This window comes from Cyclopterus lumpus, chromosome 19, assembly GCF_009769545.1.
Source record: "Cyclopterus lumpus isolate fCycLum1 chromosome 19, fCycLum1.pri, whole genome shotgun sequence".
In the NCBI taxonomy this organism is placed as follows: domain Eukaryota; kingdom Metazoa; phylum Chordata; class Actinopteri; order Perciformes; family Cyclopteridae; genus Cyclopterus; species Cyclopterus lumpus.
The window spans coordinates 7714909-7734936 of NC_046984.1; the positions used below are offsets into that span (position 1 = coordinate 7714909).

General features: G+C 45.2%; 1 protein-coding gene across 8 annotated transcripts in view; it reads right to left on the bottom strand.

Moving 5' to 3' along the window:
- The window catches only part of raraa (retinoic acid receptor, alpha a), a 154786-nt gene that overhangs the window by 66001 nt on the left and 68757 nt on the right, over positions 1-20028 (bottom strand). For 7 of the 8 annotated variants that reach the window (XM_034558402.1, XM_034558400.1, XM_034558401.1 and 4 more), the window contains one exon: positions 4350-5185. In XM_034558402.1, coding sequence (XP_034414293.1) covers positions 4350-4503 — 154 coding nt within the window. In that variant the 5' untranslated portion in view covers positions 4504-5185. Of the gene's footprint in view, positions 1-4349; positions 5186-6575; positions 6598-20028 lie in introns of those variants that run through there. The other variant, XM_034558406.1, reaches the window with a different exon arrangement.

Sequence of the window (20028 nt, forward strand, 5' to 3'; positions counted from 1 at the left end):
AATGCAAGAAAAAGCAGTCCTTGCGCACATTTTTCAGCCTCACAGCGCTCTGAAGTTAATTAACAAGGCCGTTAAGCTGAGGTGTGCTATGCTAGATGGGATTTAAACGCCACTTTTAATAAGCCTGCATCCTCGCCATCAGAGTATCGGCAACCGTCAAATGACTTTCCAATAATGACAACCAGCTCCCCCGAGGTCATGTTCCTGTGTGAGTCAGTGTGTGCCTTTCTCAAGAGGTTAAACTGCTGGTCGCCTGATAGAAAAAGGTGCCCCAGTCATTAGCCGTATCCACACACACTTGGGATCACTGCCTAAAGTGTTTCTCACTGTCATTGTGCTTATCCACACCACACGAGCCGTGTGTGTATGTGAAAGTGTGTGTTTTTTGCCACCCATGGAGTGGACTGACATGCCCCCTTGATTCCTGCAGACCACCGGGGCAGAAGGGGGACCACATGCAGAAACCAGCGTATACACACACACACACACACACACACACACACACACACACACACACACACACACACACTTTGCCCAACATTACCATATTCATATTTACCCATGGTCAGAGCGTTCCGCCATGGGATAGGTGATACACACAAACAAGCTTCCTTGAGGTCTGAAAAGAAAATGTCCTTTCATATTTCTCCTTGTGGCCCAAAAGTACATTCATAAATGTCATAAATGTCCTCCTAATAAGTCAAACGAGATGCTGCTTGTGTGCGTTAACCATCCGAGGAAGCGCTCCTGTACAGAGCAATTACTGTGGCTGCTGAAACAAGAGCACTCTGTGGGGAAAAGCCAATTAGTCGGCCGTGGCAGCAGGTAGCGAGCTGGCTCCATTCATTATGATCACTCTGAACACTGTGCTAATGTAATAGTACAGTGTTAGAGCTGGTGACAGACAGCGGAAGCTTTAATGATAATAACCGGATCAATAGATGGGCTGATATTTCCAGATAAATCCATTTCCATACAGACGAGCGGCATGAAAGATTTAATCGAAAAAAGCGCTAATGAAAGTTGTGCATGTGTGTGTGCCTGTGTGTGTGTGTGTGTGTGTGCGCGAGTGCGTTTGTGTGTGTGTGTGTGTGTGTGTGTGTGTGTGTGTGTGTGTGTAATGAGCACATTCTATCGGATGTGGATTTTTGGCTGTGTTCAATACTGCAGCCTGCACGCTTGTGGGTGTACGCGTGTGATCAATCCATAGTAATAATATTCAGTTAAATAATAAAGCTGCAGGCAATAAATTCATTTACGATACCGTAATGTGAAGACATAGGAGGCTCGAGCTGGAGAGAGCCAGAGACAGTTTGTTGAAGGCCTGGATTAAACCTTCAGCTCGGCTTGGTCCAAATAACTGGTGAAGGAGGCTGAGGCAGAAGAGCTGGACAACTCCCAGAAACAGATGAGTGTGAACAGAGAAAGGAAAGAAAAGAACACGGGAGGTCTGATGAACAGGATCTTTCATGTCAAATGAGTTAAGCGGTAAAACAAACTGGCTTCATGACCGCTAACATGTTTCCCATTTCAGTATAGTTTATAACTGCGTCGTGCGTGTTTAGACTCACATAAAGAATTAGAATGACCACCTCACGTTGCAGTTTACATCCATGTCTGTGTGAAATGTCACCACCATCCTATTTAACATTCATTCATGATTAGTATATGAATTTTTTGAGTTATTATTGAACAAAACATGTTTTGGGAGGTTACAATGACCTTGGATACCAAATTCAACCTTGAGTGCAAGTGGATGTTTTGCACCTTTTTTTTTTTCACTGTGACCTTTGACCTCCAAAATCTAACCAGTTCATCCATCAGTTCCTGAGATATCGGGTTCACGAGAATGGACCAGACAGACATCCTGAAAACACAATGCTTCTGGTCGCGGCTGTTGCTGGCGCACAGCTTTAAAAATGAAGAAATATAAGTGTTCATGTAAAAAAATAAAAATAAAAGGTAAATTAAAGAGCCAATCAGGGAACAGGATGTAAATGCACACCTCTCCAATGCACACGTACCAACAAACTCACGTTTCATCCAATTTTTTGGCCTATTAAAAAAGACCAAACTATATTTTTGGACAACAACAACAACATCCTCAATGACACAAACACAAGTGCACACACACATCCTGTGTACACACAAACAGTCATGTGAATTTATCCTCCACTGGGCGCTCCACAAAACTGAAATCCATTAAGTTCAATTCTCGGCTCTCTTGCCTCCAATCTGACATTCTGTAAATTCCTCTCATTCAAGCTCCAAACAAACTGACTTTCTCTCCCCCTCCATCCGCGCCCGCTCTCTTTATTTCCATCTTTCGTCACTGCTCAGCATTGAATGGGGTTGGTGAGGGCTTAGCCGGAGTGTGTGTGTGAAAATGTGAGAGAGTGAGAAAAAAAGAAAAGGAGGTGTTTGAGCACGAGGGTGGGGGAGAGAACTGATCCTGCCAGAGAGGAGGAGGAGGAGGAGGAGGATGGGGGGAAGGTGGGGAGTGTGTCAAAATGGAAGGAGACGCTGCAGTGTGTGTGTGTGTGTGTGTGTGCGCGCGTGTGCGTGTGCGTGTGTGTGTGTGTGTGCTGGTCAGGAAGCTGTGGTGGCCCTGGCTCTCCCGTGTTTACAGACAGGAAATGTTTGTCCAGGCAAAGGGGAAGGAACCTTGCAGGCCCGCATGGCAAACACTGGGAGTGTGGCCCGACACACACGCACACACACACACACACACACACACACACACACACACACGCAGATATTCAGAAACAACAAATAGAGGAATCTGAGGGGAGCAGCAGTATTTGTGCGGGGTATCTGGTATTGGGGAAGTGGGAGTGAGCGGACTGGCCACTAACTGCTCTTCACTTCCCTCCACGCAGACTCCAGCAGATAGAAAGTCAACGCAATGACCGCGTCTGAACCTGCCAGACTGTCCCCACCGATACACACAAACACTGACTGTACCCTCCTGTATTCCTTTAGTTCATATTCTTGCTGCTGCACAGCCATGTAATTGATTATCTAGCTAGTTTATCAATGGTGCCCAGTCTGCTGGGAGATGCAGGAATTATACCAGTATAATGTTTCACTGGATTTTAAAGCACTTCTGGGGTTTGGATTGGTAGTCAAGTCATGGAGGTGAATTTTAAATATATTTATTCTACTTTATAATTCCACTACCTTTTAGAGGACAGCTTTTTACTGTAGCAGATTTTGATTTTTTAAATACTGAAGTCCTTAAAGTTTGATTTTCTTTTAATAAATGAAAGATCTGCCAGCGCAGTGAGATCATTTCAACTTCAACAGTTCAGTCATGTTTCAAGAATTTTTGTGTCAAATTTAGATTGAATGTTTGACTTGGGGTAAAGTGCCAGTATGAGGTGTGATTTTTGTTTATTTTAGTGCTGCAATCTGCCAGTCTGTCCTCCAAAAAATACTTAATACGAGTTGAGCTGTATTGAAATGATCTCATTTCACTTCACATGGAGATTTTCTTCTCCTGCAGAACATAATCAAACCGCAAACTATGATGTAAAGCAGTTGAAATGCTCTAAAAGCTGCTTCAATAGTAAAAGAATGCAAATAGGTCAATGCAATTGTAATATAACATACTGAAAGCAGCCGCTGTATATAATGAGGACTATTAATACATACAATTACGTTGCTGACTTTACTGCACTGAGTGCAATGACAATTTTTTTATATGGTGGTTATCTTAATACTTCTTCTACCACTGTTTAGGGCTTCTTGTGTACAAGTCAATACACATCAGATCAGCTGTAAATATATTTTTCATCTAGTTTAAGCAACTTTGCAAGTTAGTTCTGAAGCTTTGGATGGATTGTAAAAAGGAGTTGGAGCATGAAGGTTGTGTGAGATGTATTTAAGGACTGTGCGCCAAATCTGGGTTCCCCGTATAAACAATGCTCCTTTCTGGCCGTCCTGCCTCACTTCCTTGTCATCTACGCTGACATTTCAATATGTGTGTGTGCTGATGTGTGTGGGCTTGTATATTAAGGGCAGCGCTGAAGGCGACGTGAGTGTGTGGCCATGTGTGTGTATGTATGTGTGTGTGTGTGTGTGTGTGTGCTGCTCGCTGTTTACCAACGCTGAATGATCTAAACAGGATGCGATCAAGTGTCCTTTTACTGGCAGACCCACAGTCACAAGCATAATGTACACATATACACACACACACCAACACACACACAGTGCGGGAGCGATGCAGGAAACCGTGTGCCACAGCCGCACAGGAAAACCAGGACACACACAGAGGAAAGTGAATCTTCCTGTTACCAACCAACCTGCACAATAGCCGGGGCAAAGGGTAAAGTCTAACGTTTACTTACTGGCTGGTGAGGGGGTGCTGTACCCACTGAGAGGCAGTCCTGCCAGGGCTGGAGGCGACAGGCTCCCCAACATGTGGGGGAAGAAGTAGGAGTAGGTGGGCATGGGGAAGCCGTTTAGGTGGGGGCCCGGCAGCGGGTTGCCCTTCCCAGCCATGATGGCTCAGTCCACCTCCAGTCACAAACGGACCTCAATGAACAACCACCGTGACGAGATCTAGCCGAGCCAAAGAGGAGTCAGTGTGGATTGCTGTACCGGTTCAGTCCCCCATAGGGACACTGCATGAGTGGATATTCCAGACGGCCAGGCGAAGTAAAAAAATTAATCTCCTTATGGTTTTGAAACTCGAGCGCTGGTGTCCTTAAAATGGCTGCTGTAGATGTCACCAAGAAGAAGAAAAATCCTGCTGGTTTAGTGAATGTGTGTGTTGAGGGTTGAGTTACTAAGGAAACAAAGATTTAAAAAAAGAGAGAGACACAGTAGAAGTATAAAAGAGGACTGTAGAGGGGTTTTATCCTTCCTTTCTCTGGTATTGTGCAACAAGCTGAAAGGCCTTATTTGCGAGAGGCGTTGGGGAGGCTGTAAACCAGCACGGCCATTCCTTATCTTCAAGATGAATGGGAGCGGAAGAGACAGGAGGAAAGTTGAGTCAAGAACAAGTGACTTTGACGACTGCGGTCAGGAACGGTGATAGTGGTGATCGCAATGTGGACGTGGTGCTTCCAGGGCAGCGTGGATTCACTCTTCCACTGCAGAGCGCTCCTCAGGAATGAACAGCTGGCATGAGGCCAAGACAACGCTCTTCTCCTTGGACGGGCCTCCTCTTTGCAGCCGCCGTCTGTTAAAAAAAAGTATATATAGAGACAGAGAAAAAGAGATCATTTAGTGCTTCAATGACAAGGCAAAGAGATTGTTTCCCTTTGTACTTAAGAGCTTGAGCAAAACAGTTCTTTTCTTTTGACACCAATTAATGGTAATGTCTCATCTGAAATGTTACAAAAACACCCCCTTCCGCTTTAATTATCTAATGGGGTGTTAAAGCTGCGAAGAGAGCAGTGGGTGTGTGTGATGCCTCGTCGCAGCCTCGTGTGCTCATACACAAGCTCATTAACAGTGACAGACTACACGTACTGTGGGAGACCAGCCAAGACATAAATGAAGAGAGCAACACAAAAGAAAACTTTGCTAATTACACCCGTCGCAGAAGCCAGAGGTGAGACCCCAAGGCGTCGATCTGGGACCTCCAGAGAGTTCAGCTGCGGAGTTTACTTCCAAATTAAGAGCAAGACGTGTACAAACAGACCTGTGACCACCGAAGAAAGCATGAGCGCACACGAGGGCACTGACAATTATACACCCGGAGAATACAGTTATCATAAAACAGTACACTAGCGCCACAGTATATACAAGAGGTATTCAAAACAGCTTGTCATAACATAAGCATGACTTATTTGTTTTTTTACTGTAATTACCCTTTTACATCAGTGGATGTAATGTGCAACAGTAAAACCATTGCAACACACACACACACTCACGCACACACACTGAAAAAGCTTGAAGAATGTGTCTTTGCATGAACAGTGTTGCTCAGGAATGTGGCACAGTCAAGTGAATCACAGCAGGACATCTTGGATGAACTCCTGCAAAGAGAGAGGGGTCAAGTCAGACATGTTTGTCTGCCTGTTACCAGTTGAATGGTGCACATAAAGCGTCCCGATGGCAGCCGAGTGACAAAACCAAACAAAGTGTTTCCCCACATGCAGGCGGAGCAGCTTTCAATGCTCCTTCGGCATACGTTCTACAAATCTCTGAACACTTCTAGAGGGATGGACTCCATTTTCTCCAGATATTCTTTCATTTTGGAGTATTAATGATGTGGTGGAGAGCACTGTCTCGCATGTTGGTCCCAAACCTCCCGCAGAAGATCAATTGGGTTGAGATCTTGATTTTGGCGAGTTGCGCTCCTGCTCTTACTCATAACATATGCTGAGCAGCGAGTGCAGTTTAATGTGAAATGCAGTGGGGAGACCGTGTGGTTGAACAGGACGGCGTGTCTGCACTGAGATCAGAATATATATTGAAACGTGAGCTTGATACATTCTAACAATGCAATCACACAAACTGCAATTGAATAAACGTACAAACCTAGAAACAACGATGGTCTATTCATGTTTGCCCTGATACATAAAGATACACAATCAGTTATTTAACGTCCTGTGTGGAAGCACCTGAATTTGTTATGTTGATGTCTCATCAACTGAGGAGTTCCCTTTAATCTGCCATCAGTACATTTGATCAAACTCCTCTCTGTGGGTTTCAGAATGACTGCTGTTGTGAAATTGGTCCCCATCAATATCTGCACTTCAAAACCTACACAGGACCTCCTGGTAACTCGCTGTGCACTGGTGATGCAATCGCTCTTTGAATCCTCTTGAATCACATCTCAAGCGTTGCGTTTTCCCCGTCGCTGTCCTCAGCATCGTGTCTTAAAACTGAAAGATCTTCAAGAGAGTCTGTTTCAATGAGTCCGTGCCTCCGTGGCAGCATCGCTCCCCCGTAACCGCCTTTGATTCCAGTAAAACAGTCTTCGGTGTAACTGTCAGAGACCTTCTCAGCTGTTCCACAGGGGCTCAGTGCTGGAACCTGTGTCTGCATGCGTGTGTTACTGTATGCCTGCATGGACGGAAAATGAGTAATCACTTATGAGAATGAGTTACCAGTCTGCAACAGGAGTGTTTGTCTGTGTGAGTGTGTAGTGCGAGTAGTGTGTGTGTGTGTGTGTGTGTGTGTGTGTGTGTGTGTGTGTGGAGCCCTGATATGTCTGTTAATCAGATGGAGAGCTGATGTTATGGGCTTGGCCTTCTATTAGTCGACTTATTGTTATTGATCGTGCTCTCTTGTCACCCTGTCGCAGTGAGCTGCTGTGTGCAGTGGTCAGTGGTTGTGGGCTGGACGGTGCACTTGTATTAGGCCGAAAGCTTTAACAGATTTTTTATGAGCCATGGGGAATTGGATATGGCTTTATTAGCTCTGCAGTAGCCACCTATTAAACCAGAAATTTAAGAGGTAAGGCCGCATTCTAACATTGGCCAGCAAGGTATCGCTTCTGATTCCATAATACAGAGTAGTATAGTATATAGCCTTGATACACTGTACATTGGTGTGTTCATGTAAAATGCATCAGCACTGTCAAAAATTCCCACTGAAGTGATGTAAAGCCATATATATTTTAATGCAACGCCCAGAGGCCACAGATGCTGAACCGGGTCTTTCAATGGAGGAACGACAACTCACTGGGAGACGAGGAGAACCCACAGCCTGGAAATGGGCCACTTTCTCCACCATTATCATTACAGCGTCTCATGTGGGCGGCAACCATAAGAAGCCGCTCTGAATGATAAGCAATAGCAAATATTATAGTGCACTTACACCAGCAGCAACTTTGCTACAGTGCACTCGCAGCTAATTCTTTTTTTTTCTGGTGTCGCAGTAAATAGCCAGAGATGTTGTTGTTGTTTACTGCAAAGGAAGTGGCTGCAGCTTTTCCTATATTCTACAATGGAAAGGAACCGACCAGTAGCACATAGAGGCAGAGAAAGCTTCTTCTTTTAGATTTTTTTAGATTTTAAAACAGTGACTGAGAAACATCAGTCAATTATTACAAGACATATCAGGGTTCTTTCGAAACATTACCTTTTTATGTAACGATGACCAGACAGTGACATCCCGCTCAGGTAATCAAATCAAACAGCGTTTCCCAAGAATGGGAAGTACAACCGAAGACATGTTGCCGTCTTCAAAGTGTTAATGAATATGTATATCAAAATTAATGTTTAATGAGGCCCAGTACACAAAGTTGAGAATAAATTAGATTGATGCAGCTGTCACATTTCAAACACATTACACAATCAGTGGTCCCTGCACTTATACCCCCCCCCCCCCCCCCCCCCCCCACACACACACACACACACACACACTCTCCTTCTCACACACATGAATGCATGCACACATTTGTACTTATCTCGACGGGCAGCCGTATGCTGATGTGTTCTATATGACGCAGCTGACACACAAGGTCACCGATACGGAGAAGACGAAAGGGGAATCAGTTGTTTGCATAATTATGTACTTCTGCTGATCTCCATCGTAGCATATAAAAGGTGCTAAAGTACTGTCAGGGCGGACAGGACATTTCTCATATAAACATGCATAAAGATATAGATGTGAAACAAGCATAACAAAGAGGAATGAGAGCTTTCTGTTTGCCGGCGTTACAAGTCGACATAAAACACATCACTTGCTTGCTGCACTTACAGCAATACAACTGAGGTCTGAAAACAGGAATAGATGGCGTGGATTAAAATGGTGCCGCAATGGCGCAGCCTAAAGAAGTGGGCAGGGACCCCTGGGGCCTGGAATACAGCCATTAACGCACATCTTTGCAAAGAGTTTCTAAGAATTCCGCTGCAGCCTCCATTTGTATAGCCGTATCGGTCTCTTTGACCATTATATAGCTGGCCCATATCTGCCAAATTAATTTCAACAAGAGCACACTGCAGGCAAGGTGCTGTATGGAGCTCCTGAGGGAATGTATATGATCACTTACAGTATGGAGGAAAAACAAACAAACAAACAATCTGGGTCACTTGGTCTTATCTCTGTGTTTGGCAACAGGCATAGAGAAGGAAGGGTCAGAGGTCACGAGGCACGAAATACCATAATTGGTTCTGACAGCAAACGCTGAATTAATAATCGGAAAAAGCTGCAAATGGCAGCGCGGGGTCGGGGTGGACAACACAGCAAACAGAGCCCCAGGGGGATGTCAAACGCAGCGCATGACATACAGCGCTTGAACGTACACAACGGGCGCAGATGTGCACACATCCAAAGTTCAAAGAGGTCACTGCCGGAAAGTAAAACAGACACCGGTAGCTGTCGAGGCTCGCAATGAAAGAAAACACAGGGTGACTCTTGAGACGAAACACACACACGTATGAACACATACATACATACACACACACACACACACACACACACACACACACACACACACACACACACACACACACACTCACATCTACAATCCATATGTCTCCTGATGAACAATTATCTGAGATCTGAGACCGCTGTTTCGTAACTCCATTGTGCAAATTGTCATGGCCTTGCTCACAGATATGTAGTTCAGCCCGTGGTAACAAATATTGAAACACAGTATCAACTCAATTGCTATCATGTTGTTATATGATACCTGCTACTTTATTAATGTTGCTCCTGTCCTGGAGGCACGTCATCTGAATATACTGCGCCTGCCGTTTCAAATGACAGACATGCTGCCTCACATGTACTTACTGTAGTAATCGTCTTCGGTTTCTCCATCATTCTGACACGGTATTTCGCCATTTAAGGTTGAGAAGCACACGACTCAGACTTTCTCTATAATAGCCTCAACATAATAACTCACATAGAGTTGTACGAAAGCCTCTCCACAGGGAAGGCTACAGGCTGCTAGCTCAGAGCGGTTGGCGGTCCCTAACAGCTCAGAGCGGGCGCAGACTCCAGCCCGCATGGCTTTGCAGTGTTACACATAATGGAAGTCGCTCAAGCAGGATGCATTGACATTTTTATGAGGACAGCAGTGCGGGTGGATGTATATGCCAGAAGCGGGATGTGACGCGGCGGGAGGGGAACGCGCACGCGCATGCATGAGTGTGTACGTACTGCACGTCTGAGAGCGCGCGTGTGTTCAGCGATGTTCACGTGTATATATCAACAAGTGCCTGAGCGTATGGGTGTTGTGTGCGGCCACGCATTCAGGCTGTGTGTGTGTGTGTGTGTGTGTGTGTGTGTGTGTGTATGTGTGTGTCCTGAATCACATTAGCATGTCATCTGGGGAGTGTCTTACAGTTCGCTGCATTTACTGTACTTGCTCAGATGGGATGGGTTTTGCATAAAGACTAAAATACATCTGCGGGGGTAGATGAAGGCAGAGCGGGACACTTTGAAACGTCACCAACAGGCCTTCAGCTGATGGATGTGAATTATTTAGACCAGAAAAAGGTAATGCAAGGCTAGTGAGAAGCCTGTGAGTCAGAGAGTGCTGCTAATAGTTTGCACTACCTGTCCTTGGATAACCTTATACGTAAAGATTGTGGAGACACATTCAAACGAAGAATAGTGGGAAGAATTACTAAAACTAAAGTTAAAGAAAGCTAAAATAGATAATCTAAACAACAGTAACGTATCCAACCAGCGATATTCTTGAGTTATGCAGTAAATGAGAGGCCTTTAATAGGATATTATGAGGAATTATACTGTGATGCATTAACTGAAGTACAGTCACTGGACTTTGGTGAATTATAGCCTTACTGTATGTCAACCACACTGGCCCTTAGTACAAGGATGGGACAAATGTGTGTTAATCTCTTTTCAAAAATCTATCTCATAAAACTAGTACCTAAAGAAATACTTCCACCTCAGTGCACCTTCCCCCCCTGTTGCTTCAAGATGGAATTATAGCGTGCTGAGGCATTGTGAGGGAGACGGCATGACGTGGGAGCTACTTCTCAATGGCAGCCGTGTGGTGCAAGAGGGCTAAAAGGGTGCTAAGTGCACATCCAGGGTGGTGAGAATACTCCGCCGTTTTGCCGAGGCCCCCCTGTGGGGTGAATCCACTTGTCAGCGATGCAGGCTGGGTGACATTTCTAGCTTCACCTCAGAAAGGTCAGCCTTTAATTATCTCAAATGCCAGCAAGCACTGCACCTGCAGAAAATAAACACAGGGATGAGATATGTGTGTGTGTGTGTGTGTGTGTGTGTGTGTGTGTGTGTGTGTGTGTGTGTGTGTGTGTGTGTGTGTGTGTGTGTGTGTGTGTGTCAGGGTAAGATGGTAGCTTCCTTCACACATAATGAGTGCTATTGTGACTGTCCGTGCAGAACTGGACCATCTGCCCACCTGCAAGCATGCATGCATATAGACCCATAAACACACATTCACAGCCAAAGCATGACAGATGCGCACCCACACACTGGCTGTGTCAACCATAGTTGATAAAACCTACAACTAAAGTCGCTTGCCAACCCGCCCTTTTAAATCCCAGGAACACCGGCAGCTTCCAAGAACGTCTGTGTTAAAATAGGCCGCAGGCGGTGTAGGTCGACAGATTATAGACTTATAGATAGAAGAGCATGGGCCAGCGCTTCTGGTAAATATGGGTCAGCTATGTGACTCACAGATCAGATTACTTTCCCTTTATCAATATAAAAACACGAGAACCATGAATCAGGGGAAGTAGTGGGGCGTTCTTGTAAAGATTAGGCATGCGAGAGACTCAAATGATTTCCGGTGAGAATGCAGCTGGTGACAAAACTTGGGGCATATCTGGCAGAGCACGACATGTTTGCTTTTGAGCCACTTCACTGTAGCTATTTGCAGGGGGTGGGTGGGGGTATGTATCAGAAAGCTCCCGCACTTTGCCCACAAAGTCCCACTCGCGCTCAAAGGAGGTCGGAGAGACAAAAGACAGATCATCGGTGAGGACGGCGTGCAGGCGAGCTCCTCGTGTCCAGGTCTTTGCGGTATTTCTCACTCGCTCTGAGTAAACATGGAGGGCCGGTCCCTATTGTTTACACAGCTGGCTCCATGGAAAGGATTGCTTCATATGAAATATGAAGAGAGCGTAGTGGCTAGAGGGAGAGAGTTGGGAAGAAAAGAGGGAACGGAGCCAAGAGGGGGGGGGGGGGGGGGGGGGGGGGGGGGTGTACCAGACTATCGCAGAGAGGGAGGTACAGTGTCCTCCTAACTGTGGGCCACAGGAAGTGAGCGATACCGATACAATGAGAGAAACGTGCTGGGGGAGGAGAGGGCAACAATTCCAAAGCAAACAATAAGGCGTGGAAGAGAAAGCAATACGGCAACGCTACATCTGGGAGGAGAAGGTGAGCATACACAGAAGGTCCAAGGAGACGAGATGAGGAGCAAAGAGAGAGCAAACAGAACTAGAACTAGCTCCCTCACCACTAGGAAGCCCAGAGGTTTCCTAGTGGTGAGTGAGCCATGCCTCCTGCGGTCTGGGGTCTGCAGCACATGTTACCCTCTGGTACCGTCCTGCCCGCCTCTCGTTTCCTCAGCTCCTTCACTTACCTCCTTTATTGCTTTATCTGACAAAACCTCGGGCTATAAAGTGTCTTTGTTACTTGGATTTGTTTGATGAAGAAAAAAAAAGCTTTGCTGTAGATTCAGATCTGTTCTGTGTTTTCTCAAAAGGAACAGAGAACATGTTCACAGCTTTAAAATAAAAAGACTTTAAAACACTGAGCAGAACAATGCTCACCGGATCAAATAATACAATGCTAATATTTAAAAAATGTAATAGTATGACAATGCTACAATGTGCGAATATGATCGTAGTGAAAAAAATGTACTAATTTAATGTTTTGTCGGAACTACCGGTAATAGTATTCAGTTTATTATGACAGAAAATTAGCAAATGTTTTAATAAAAATGTAAAAAAAATAATATCTCTAATTAAGTATGAATCATCGAGTTGTGTAAGTGTTATGTAATGTAATAATATGACGTAAGAGCAGCACTCTCAAACAAAATTGAAGGACAATCTTCACAATGAATAATGGTAATTTTGATCTTGGTTCAAATTATCTTGAGTAAAAGAGAATGGAGGTCACTGTAAATGGAAGATTGAGCTCTTAATCATTGTGAAGGTAGAGAGTCCACTTCACTACCAGCATTCACACTGTGTGTGTGTGTGTGTGTGTGTGTGTTTTGTGTTGCTTGTTGCTGTATTTTCCTTTTCCCCTCCTAGTTTTTCTTACACTCATCTTTGTATTTCTTTCAACCTCCTACCTCCAACCCTGTTCCAGTTAGTGGGAAAGGCCCGGCACAAATGAAGGCCATATTTCTGAGCAGGACTCAACACACCCACACGTTGTCACACACACACGATGCACGCACAAAAAGAATATCTACAATCAAAAACGCTTAAGCTGTCATATTCCGTATACATAAACCAGATGAGCCAACATACACTAACCAACTGTGCATGTGTGTGTGTGTGTGTGTGTGTACATGCCACATAAGGTCGTGTCACCTTTGTGTACCTATCCAGGATATCAGCCTAACAATGTTATGCTAAACACTTTGGCACATTTCAACACAAACGATCAGATGATACAAGAGCGAGTGACGCACTAAAGAGCAGGGCCCCTTCCTGTTTATGCCGCCACTCACCGGCTGGAAGGATCAAACACGAACCGCTCCTCCGAGTGGGTGTGACCTTATAGGAGGGACAGTCTGCCGTTCCTCCAGGCCACTCAATGCCAGTATTTCTTTTAAGTACATCAACAAACAGCAATGGCATAACAGGGAGTGCAATATCATGCAAAACCAAGGACCATTAATAGTTTATTAAGCTTCATCTGTGTGTGCTGCAGCCATGTGTGTGTGTGTGTGTGTGTGTGTGTGTGTGCAAAGCAACAAGCCAGTATGACTCAACAGCTTAAATGTCACTGTATTTCCAGAGGCCTTGTTAGAGTCTTGTTTACAGAAGGCTAAATTAAATTACTTGAATGATCTACCGTATTGTGTTTGTAAGTGCGCCCGTACCTCTGCATATTTCGCAGGGCGCTCATGGGCTTTCCACACTGACGGAGCAGAGACCAGCCGTCCCACTGCCAAAAGGGGGCTCTAAATATGCCAAGGACAGACACTTATGTGGCCCATTTGCTCCAGCACGGCATTATGGGCTCGGAGGTGCGATCGGTGAAATTATTGCGGAAACAAAAACACGTAATCATGCAGCAGCGGTCTGACACTGCTTTCTGCTCGCTAGAACCACAAATAAGGACAATCCTTTTTAAACCCTATGGCGCCCTACACGATAATGGAGCCATTCTAAAACATCATGTCCTGATCATCATGTATTGAAGAATAACAAAAGAAGTTATATCATTGATATATTCAGTGTAGCCACGACTATATTTCCTTTATATCAGTGGTGGCCTTGTATCTGGATATCAATAATACATTTGTATCCATCTCATAAAGCCTTTAGCCAATTAACATATAGTGAATGTTGCAATACCAACCTTTCAAAACTTGAAGGTCACTGCTATAGTGCTCGGAGACCACCGTTCACTCGCATTTGTGTGGGAATAGACCTCGAACTAGAAAACAGACCAGCAGTCTGCAGGGATGCTTCTCCCCACATATCAATATGAGATGCAGCTGTGTGATCATCAGCTCTCCCCCCAGTGTGGACACGTGTCAGAAGGCAGCAGGATCCAGCGCTGCTGCCCTGTTGTGGTAACGTCTGCATTTCAGGCCCCTGAGCAAACTACGCTTTCCCGCTGCGCATCACTCTTCCCCAGGAGGGGGAAAGGCATATTTCCATGGCTCATGACCGATGCGGTCAGCAAGGCAAGCAGGCCAACGGGAGCGGTATGTGGGACACAGTGTGATCACTCAGAGCACTGCCTGCCGGCTGTGTGTATGCGTGTGTATTCATGTGTGTTTGTGCTTATATGAAACAGTGGAGAGGGGACAGGGGTTTGTGGGTCAGGGCAGAAAGACACAGATAAATACTACCGAGCAGTAGGACTCTCTAGGACACGCATTCATAACATATATTATGTGTGTAAGCGTGGGAGATCATCAGTTGGATTCAGCTTACATCACTACATCCTGCTTGGTAACAGGGCCCAAAAAAAACTAGGAGGGCAAAACTGTGATGCAAAACCATTGCTCTCCCTTTCTCACATACACACACACACACACACACACACACACACACACACACACACACACATACACACACACGGGAACTGATATCAAGAATATTCCGGCCTCTCTTCCCTTGCCTGCTCTCCAGGAGTCATAAAATTTCATTTAAAATGCATGGGCTCCATAAGCTTCGAGACCTATCTATTAACTCTGTTATAGTGTAGCTGGCTATATGACGGCAGCCAGGGAATGCTGCTTTCCATTAGGGCGGGGAGGGGGTATGGGGGATGACGAATGAGGGGAATGACAGAATTTACTCATTTTTCTTTTTCCCATGGCACTGCAATCTGATGCCTGTGCGTTTGGGCATGTGAAGGCAGGGACTTGAACACGTAAGCCTGCATAAGTATAAATATATAACTGTATCAATGAATGAGTGCGTATGTGTGTGTGAGTGTGTAGGTGTGTGTTTTGCAACTGTGCACGAGCCTGTGGCCAAAAAGTAATTGATTCGAGTGTTTCTGGGAGATTTTCCCCAGTGTCCTAAGGTGCTCACCAGATGACTATTGATTGGTTAATTGATTGATTGGCATCCGGCCGACAGCAAGTCAACAACATCATCACTCTTCATATGGACCCAGGCGCGCGCACACACACACACACACACACACACACGCACTTATCATCAGCTACGTTTCTAAGGCAAAACTTTGTCCTCCTTAGAATAACTAATGATAATCTACTTTTAAGAAAGTTAAACAATGATTATACATGAGGAAGTATTGAACGTATCTTTTCTTTTTAACTTCACTCTCTGCTTCCATTTTCCAACTGCAATATATCGCCCCCCCCCCCAGCCTTTTCCAACAAAGCTGCCTTTGTCATTAGATTTAACGCAATCACAGAAATAAACACTACACTGTCATAGCAACTAAAAATAAAGTGTGACTAATAACCATGAAAACAGAAAATGGCTGTTTTCACTCAACTGAGCAACCCTCCTCACCTAAGCGTCCTTGAGCAAAACACAAAAACATCAACCTGCACTTGATGCGAGCATCTGCTTAATGTCTTTGAATTAAAATGTAAATTAGGTTTTGGATGGTTCGGGTGATCTTCAACATGCCAGTGTGCATCTCTTCTTGATGGTATAATTTCCTCTCTTCAGCCCCACCTCTCTGTGCATGTGTAAGTCGAACATAGACTATGAAAATTAATGAGCTAGCACCTAAAGTAGTGGTGACACTTAGGAACAGAGCTCCTGTCCCTTTAATGGACCATATAGACAATGGCTGTGGTATTTCAATTAACAGACAATGGGATGTCATGAAATAATGACATATAGGAAGAGACGAGTGGCACGTGAGAATGAGGTGGTAACGGCAGCACCTATCCCTTTAATGGACCATCGTGGTTGAGCGTAGACAATAGGAGTTAATAGGAAAAGTACAATTATGATGTAGCCCCTGTCTAAAGGGGTGAGTGACATCTGGGAGAGAGGCTGTTACATCTTAATGCACTGCTGCCACGGGATGAATCAGCTCCGCATATGGGGGGTTGAGACCATCTGAAGGCCGCTAATAGCAGCCGCTGTCAGTCTCACATTAACCTTGAGAACAGCCAGGGGACTGTGTTAGCCCTGCTGACCTCTCTTTCTCTCTCACTCTCTCTCACACAATTCCTGTGTCTGTGTGTGTGTGTGTGTGTGTGTGTGTGCGCACGTGCTAGTCTGTCTATCCCTTTTCCTGTGTCTTATGAGCACCATCAGTGGGATTAAATCAGTCCATCATAGGCTGTCTGTGCTGAAGTGAAATCACCTCAGCCTCTCCTGTTGCCCCCAGGGTTCAGGTCCATGAAGACCAATAATAGCACTCCCTGAGCTAATTTTGTGTACACAGATGTGCACGCACGCTTGCAAATGACCTTATCAGCTCACAAATGGAACAACGCCAGACTACATTTGTGTGTAAGTTGGACAAAATAAATACGACAAAAACATCCAAATCTGAATTAGACAATATTCACCGTCTCATATTCACCTTGAAAAGAACAACGTACATACTTTCCACTTACGTATTTAATTGAAAAATATATATATATACTTTTGTGTCAATCAAACAACATCCTGCCACTCTTATCTATAGAAGACACGTATAACAAATCCATTCCTTGTAGTACACACTGCTAAAATGCCAAACAAATGTCAAGCTTGGCATTTAGGAAACAAAAAGCAAGACTCATAGCTTTAATGAAAGCTGGTTATGTTTAGCTGTTTGGCCTTACTGACAACAAGGATCGTGTGTTGAGGCATGACTGGGCAGACCGATGCACATGTGTTTCCAGTCAACTTTCACTGGCAGAAAGACAGAAAGTGGAAGATAGAGTGAGAGAGAGAGGCTGAGAGAAAGAAACAGGGAAAACAAATGGTTGGAATGGCTCCCCTGGGAGAACGAGCGAAAGCACGATCAAACACAGCGATGGCCCAATTTTCTGCTACCCCATCGCGGGGAGAAGAGGGATCAAAGAAGATCAACGCTGGAGAGGAACACGCTGAAATCGAGGAGGCCGACATCTTCTGTCTCGGGGAAGGAGGAGTCTCATCGAAGTGGGGGGAAAGTTACCGGTGGCAGCGAACCCAACATGCTTCGACTTGAATGTGCTTGATAGCCAAAGTGTCTTGTTTGAGTGCCTCAAAACACTACGAGCCGTCAAGCGATCCTGAGTTATCATGCACTAGAGGTTGGCAAACAGCTGCCCACGGGTTGAATCTAGCCCGACACCAAAAAACATCTGGCAACCTCCACTACCATCTGAAATGTTCTTGTTTCAGAATTCTTCTGGAGACAAAAAACGTATTAGCAGAAGTCAAACTGACATTGTAACTGGTTCTGCACCACGTGACAAGCAGTTTAACAGATGGACAGCTCCGGGTGCTGAAATGAGGTTTAGTAAACATGGCAGAACTTACCTTTATTTAAATGAAACAAGCCTGTATTTTCTTTACTATTCACTTTCGAAACTGTTGATACAAAGAAGACAGGAGGCACTGTTTTAGACGCATATGTGTTCTTTAAAAGTCCTGGTTTCATTCCGTGACAATATTTGTGCATGTTGCATCTATTTTATAAAAAGCAAACAATTCTAAACCAACAAATTCTCCAAATCAAACCATAAACAGAACTGTTGCCAATCACGATTTAGTAAGGTACCATCTCTATTTCTTGATAGTCAAGATTTAGATGCAAGAGGGCTTCGGCTCTTGTTCCTTGAAGGACAGTCAGGCGTGCACCTTTCTGCCTTCACTCTGGTCCACAGCCGGAACTAATTGCCAACCCCTGTCTTCTCTTATCCCCATCCGGCTGTCCCTAACACAAGCCGGGCCTATGACGGTGCAAAAAGCTTTTAACGGGCTAACAATTTGTGCTTGAGTGGTCAGAACATTGTGTGCAGTGTTGCCTCTGCCAGTCCCTGCATACAGTCCACTCGCAGCGCTCGTGTGCTGGAGGGATATTTTTAGAAAGCCGTTGACAATATCACGTCCCCAAACGGGTGTAATCGTATTATGCTGAAAGGTGCTAAAAGCCTTGGGTTGGGAAAACACATCACTGGAGGAAAACAGGCGAAGACACACAAGCAGCGTTCCCTGCGAGTCCTCAGAGCAAGAAGCTTAGGAGCAGAGCGGGAGGAGTAGATAAAGAAAAATCCATGCACACAAACTTAGCATGCGCGATAGGAAGAGTCAGAGAAAGAAGAGAGAACCATGAGGAGGTGGGTTCAAGAGCTGTCAAGAGCCGCCGGGGGAAGGATGAAATGCAAATGAAGCCTCTGGTCGAGAGCCTTCGCTGTGCTGGAGGAGGCTGTGGTGGGGGGCTCAGGTTGGAGGCTCCATCGTTTTGACAGTGTTTGGTATCGGTAGCTCTGAAGGTTCAAGCCGATGATAGATGAAAGACTGAACTTTAATCAGAATGGTGCCCGGAGCATTTTCAGGGAGGTAAACAGGTTAATCAGTCAAGCCCTCCTTCCATCCTCCCTCTCGTTCTCCCCTACTCTTTCCTCAGCACATGACCACTTCTGACACTGGCACGCCATTCGTCTCTTTCCCATCAGCACCTCACCCTACCCCATCGCTCCTCCACCCTCCATTTCCCCCTCCACCCCACCCCACATCTCTGCAACCAGCCAGAGGAACGTACAAACCCCCCCTCCCCCCATGCTGCCCATACTATCAGACATATCCCACTATCATATGAAGGGGAGCTTGAAGATCAAAGCGCTCCGTCAGCCCATTTAATACCTCACAGCATCATCCACCATAAAACTATGAGGTGGGAGGAGAGCATTCAGCAAGCTACTATTCATATGCTCTCGGTGTTTCGCATTATTGCCCCTCCACTAGCCTGTATCATAGGAGGGAGATAATCACTAGGAGGTAGACAATCAAAGTGATCACTCCATATCTTTAAAATAAAAACCTTCAAATACGCCGTGCTGACATCAAATCCAGTGAGGCAAAGGCAAGAGAGCGAAAAAGTAGAGGGAGCAGCCAAGCATTATCCATTGTTCTTGGTGTCCCAATGGTTTATTTATTAAAATGGCCCCGTCTTACTACCTCTCCAAGAAACAACTAGAGGCGTGTTGGCCTGCATAGAAACTTGTGCAATGTGCTGAACGGTGGCAAATTACTGCACGCCTGACCACCGAACATTTTAAACAAGCTACAATTGAAAAAAGGAAACCAGGAACTAAGAATTCCCACGAGTTTACGGCCTAAGCCACATTGCATGTTTCCGTCATCCATCTCATACATACAAACCACCCCTCCCCCTCTTTCCCAGGGAAAAATAAACAATCAACTCTGACAAACCACTTTGGCAAGCCGAGTGTGAACGTTACAAACAGCTCCTGTGGAGAGAGGCCACATCCAATCTGAAATTACCCACACCGCA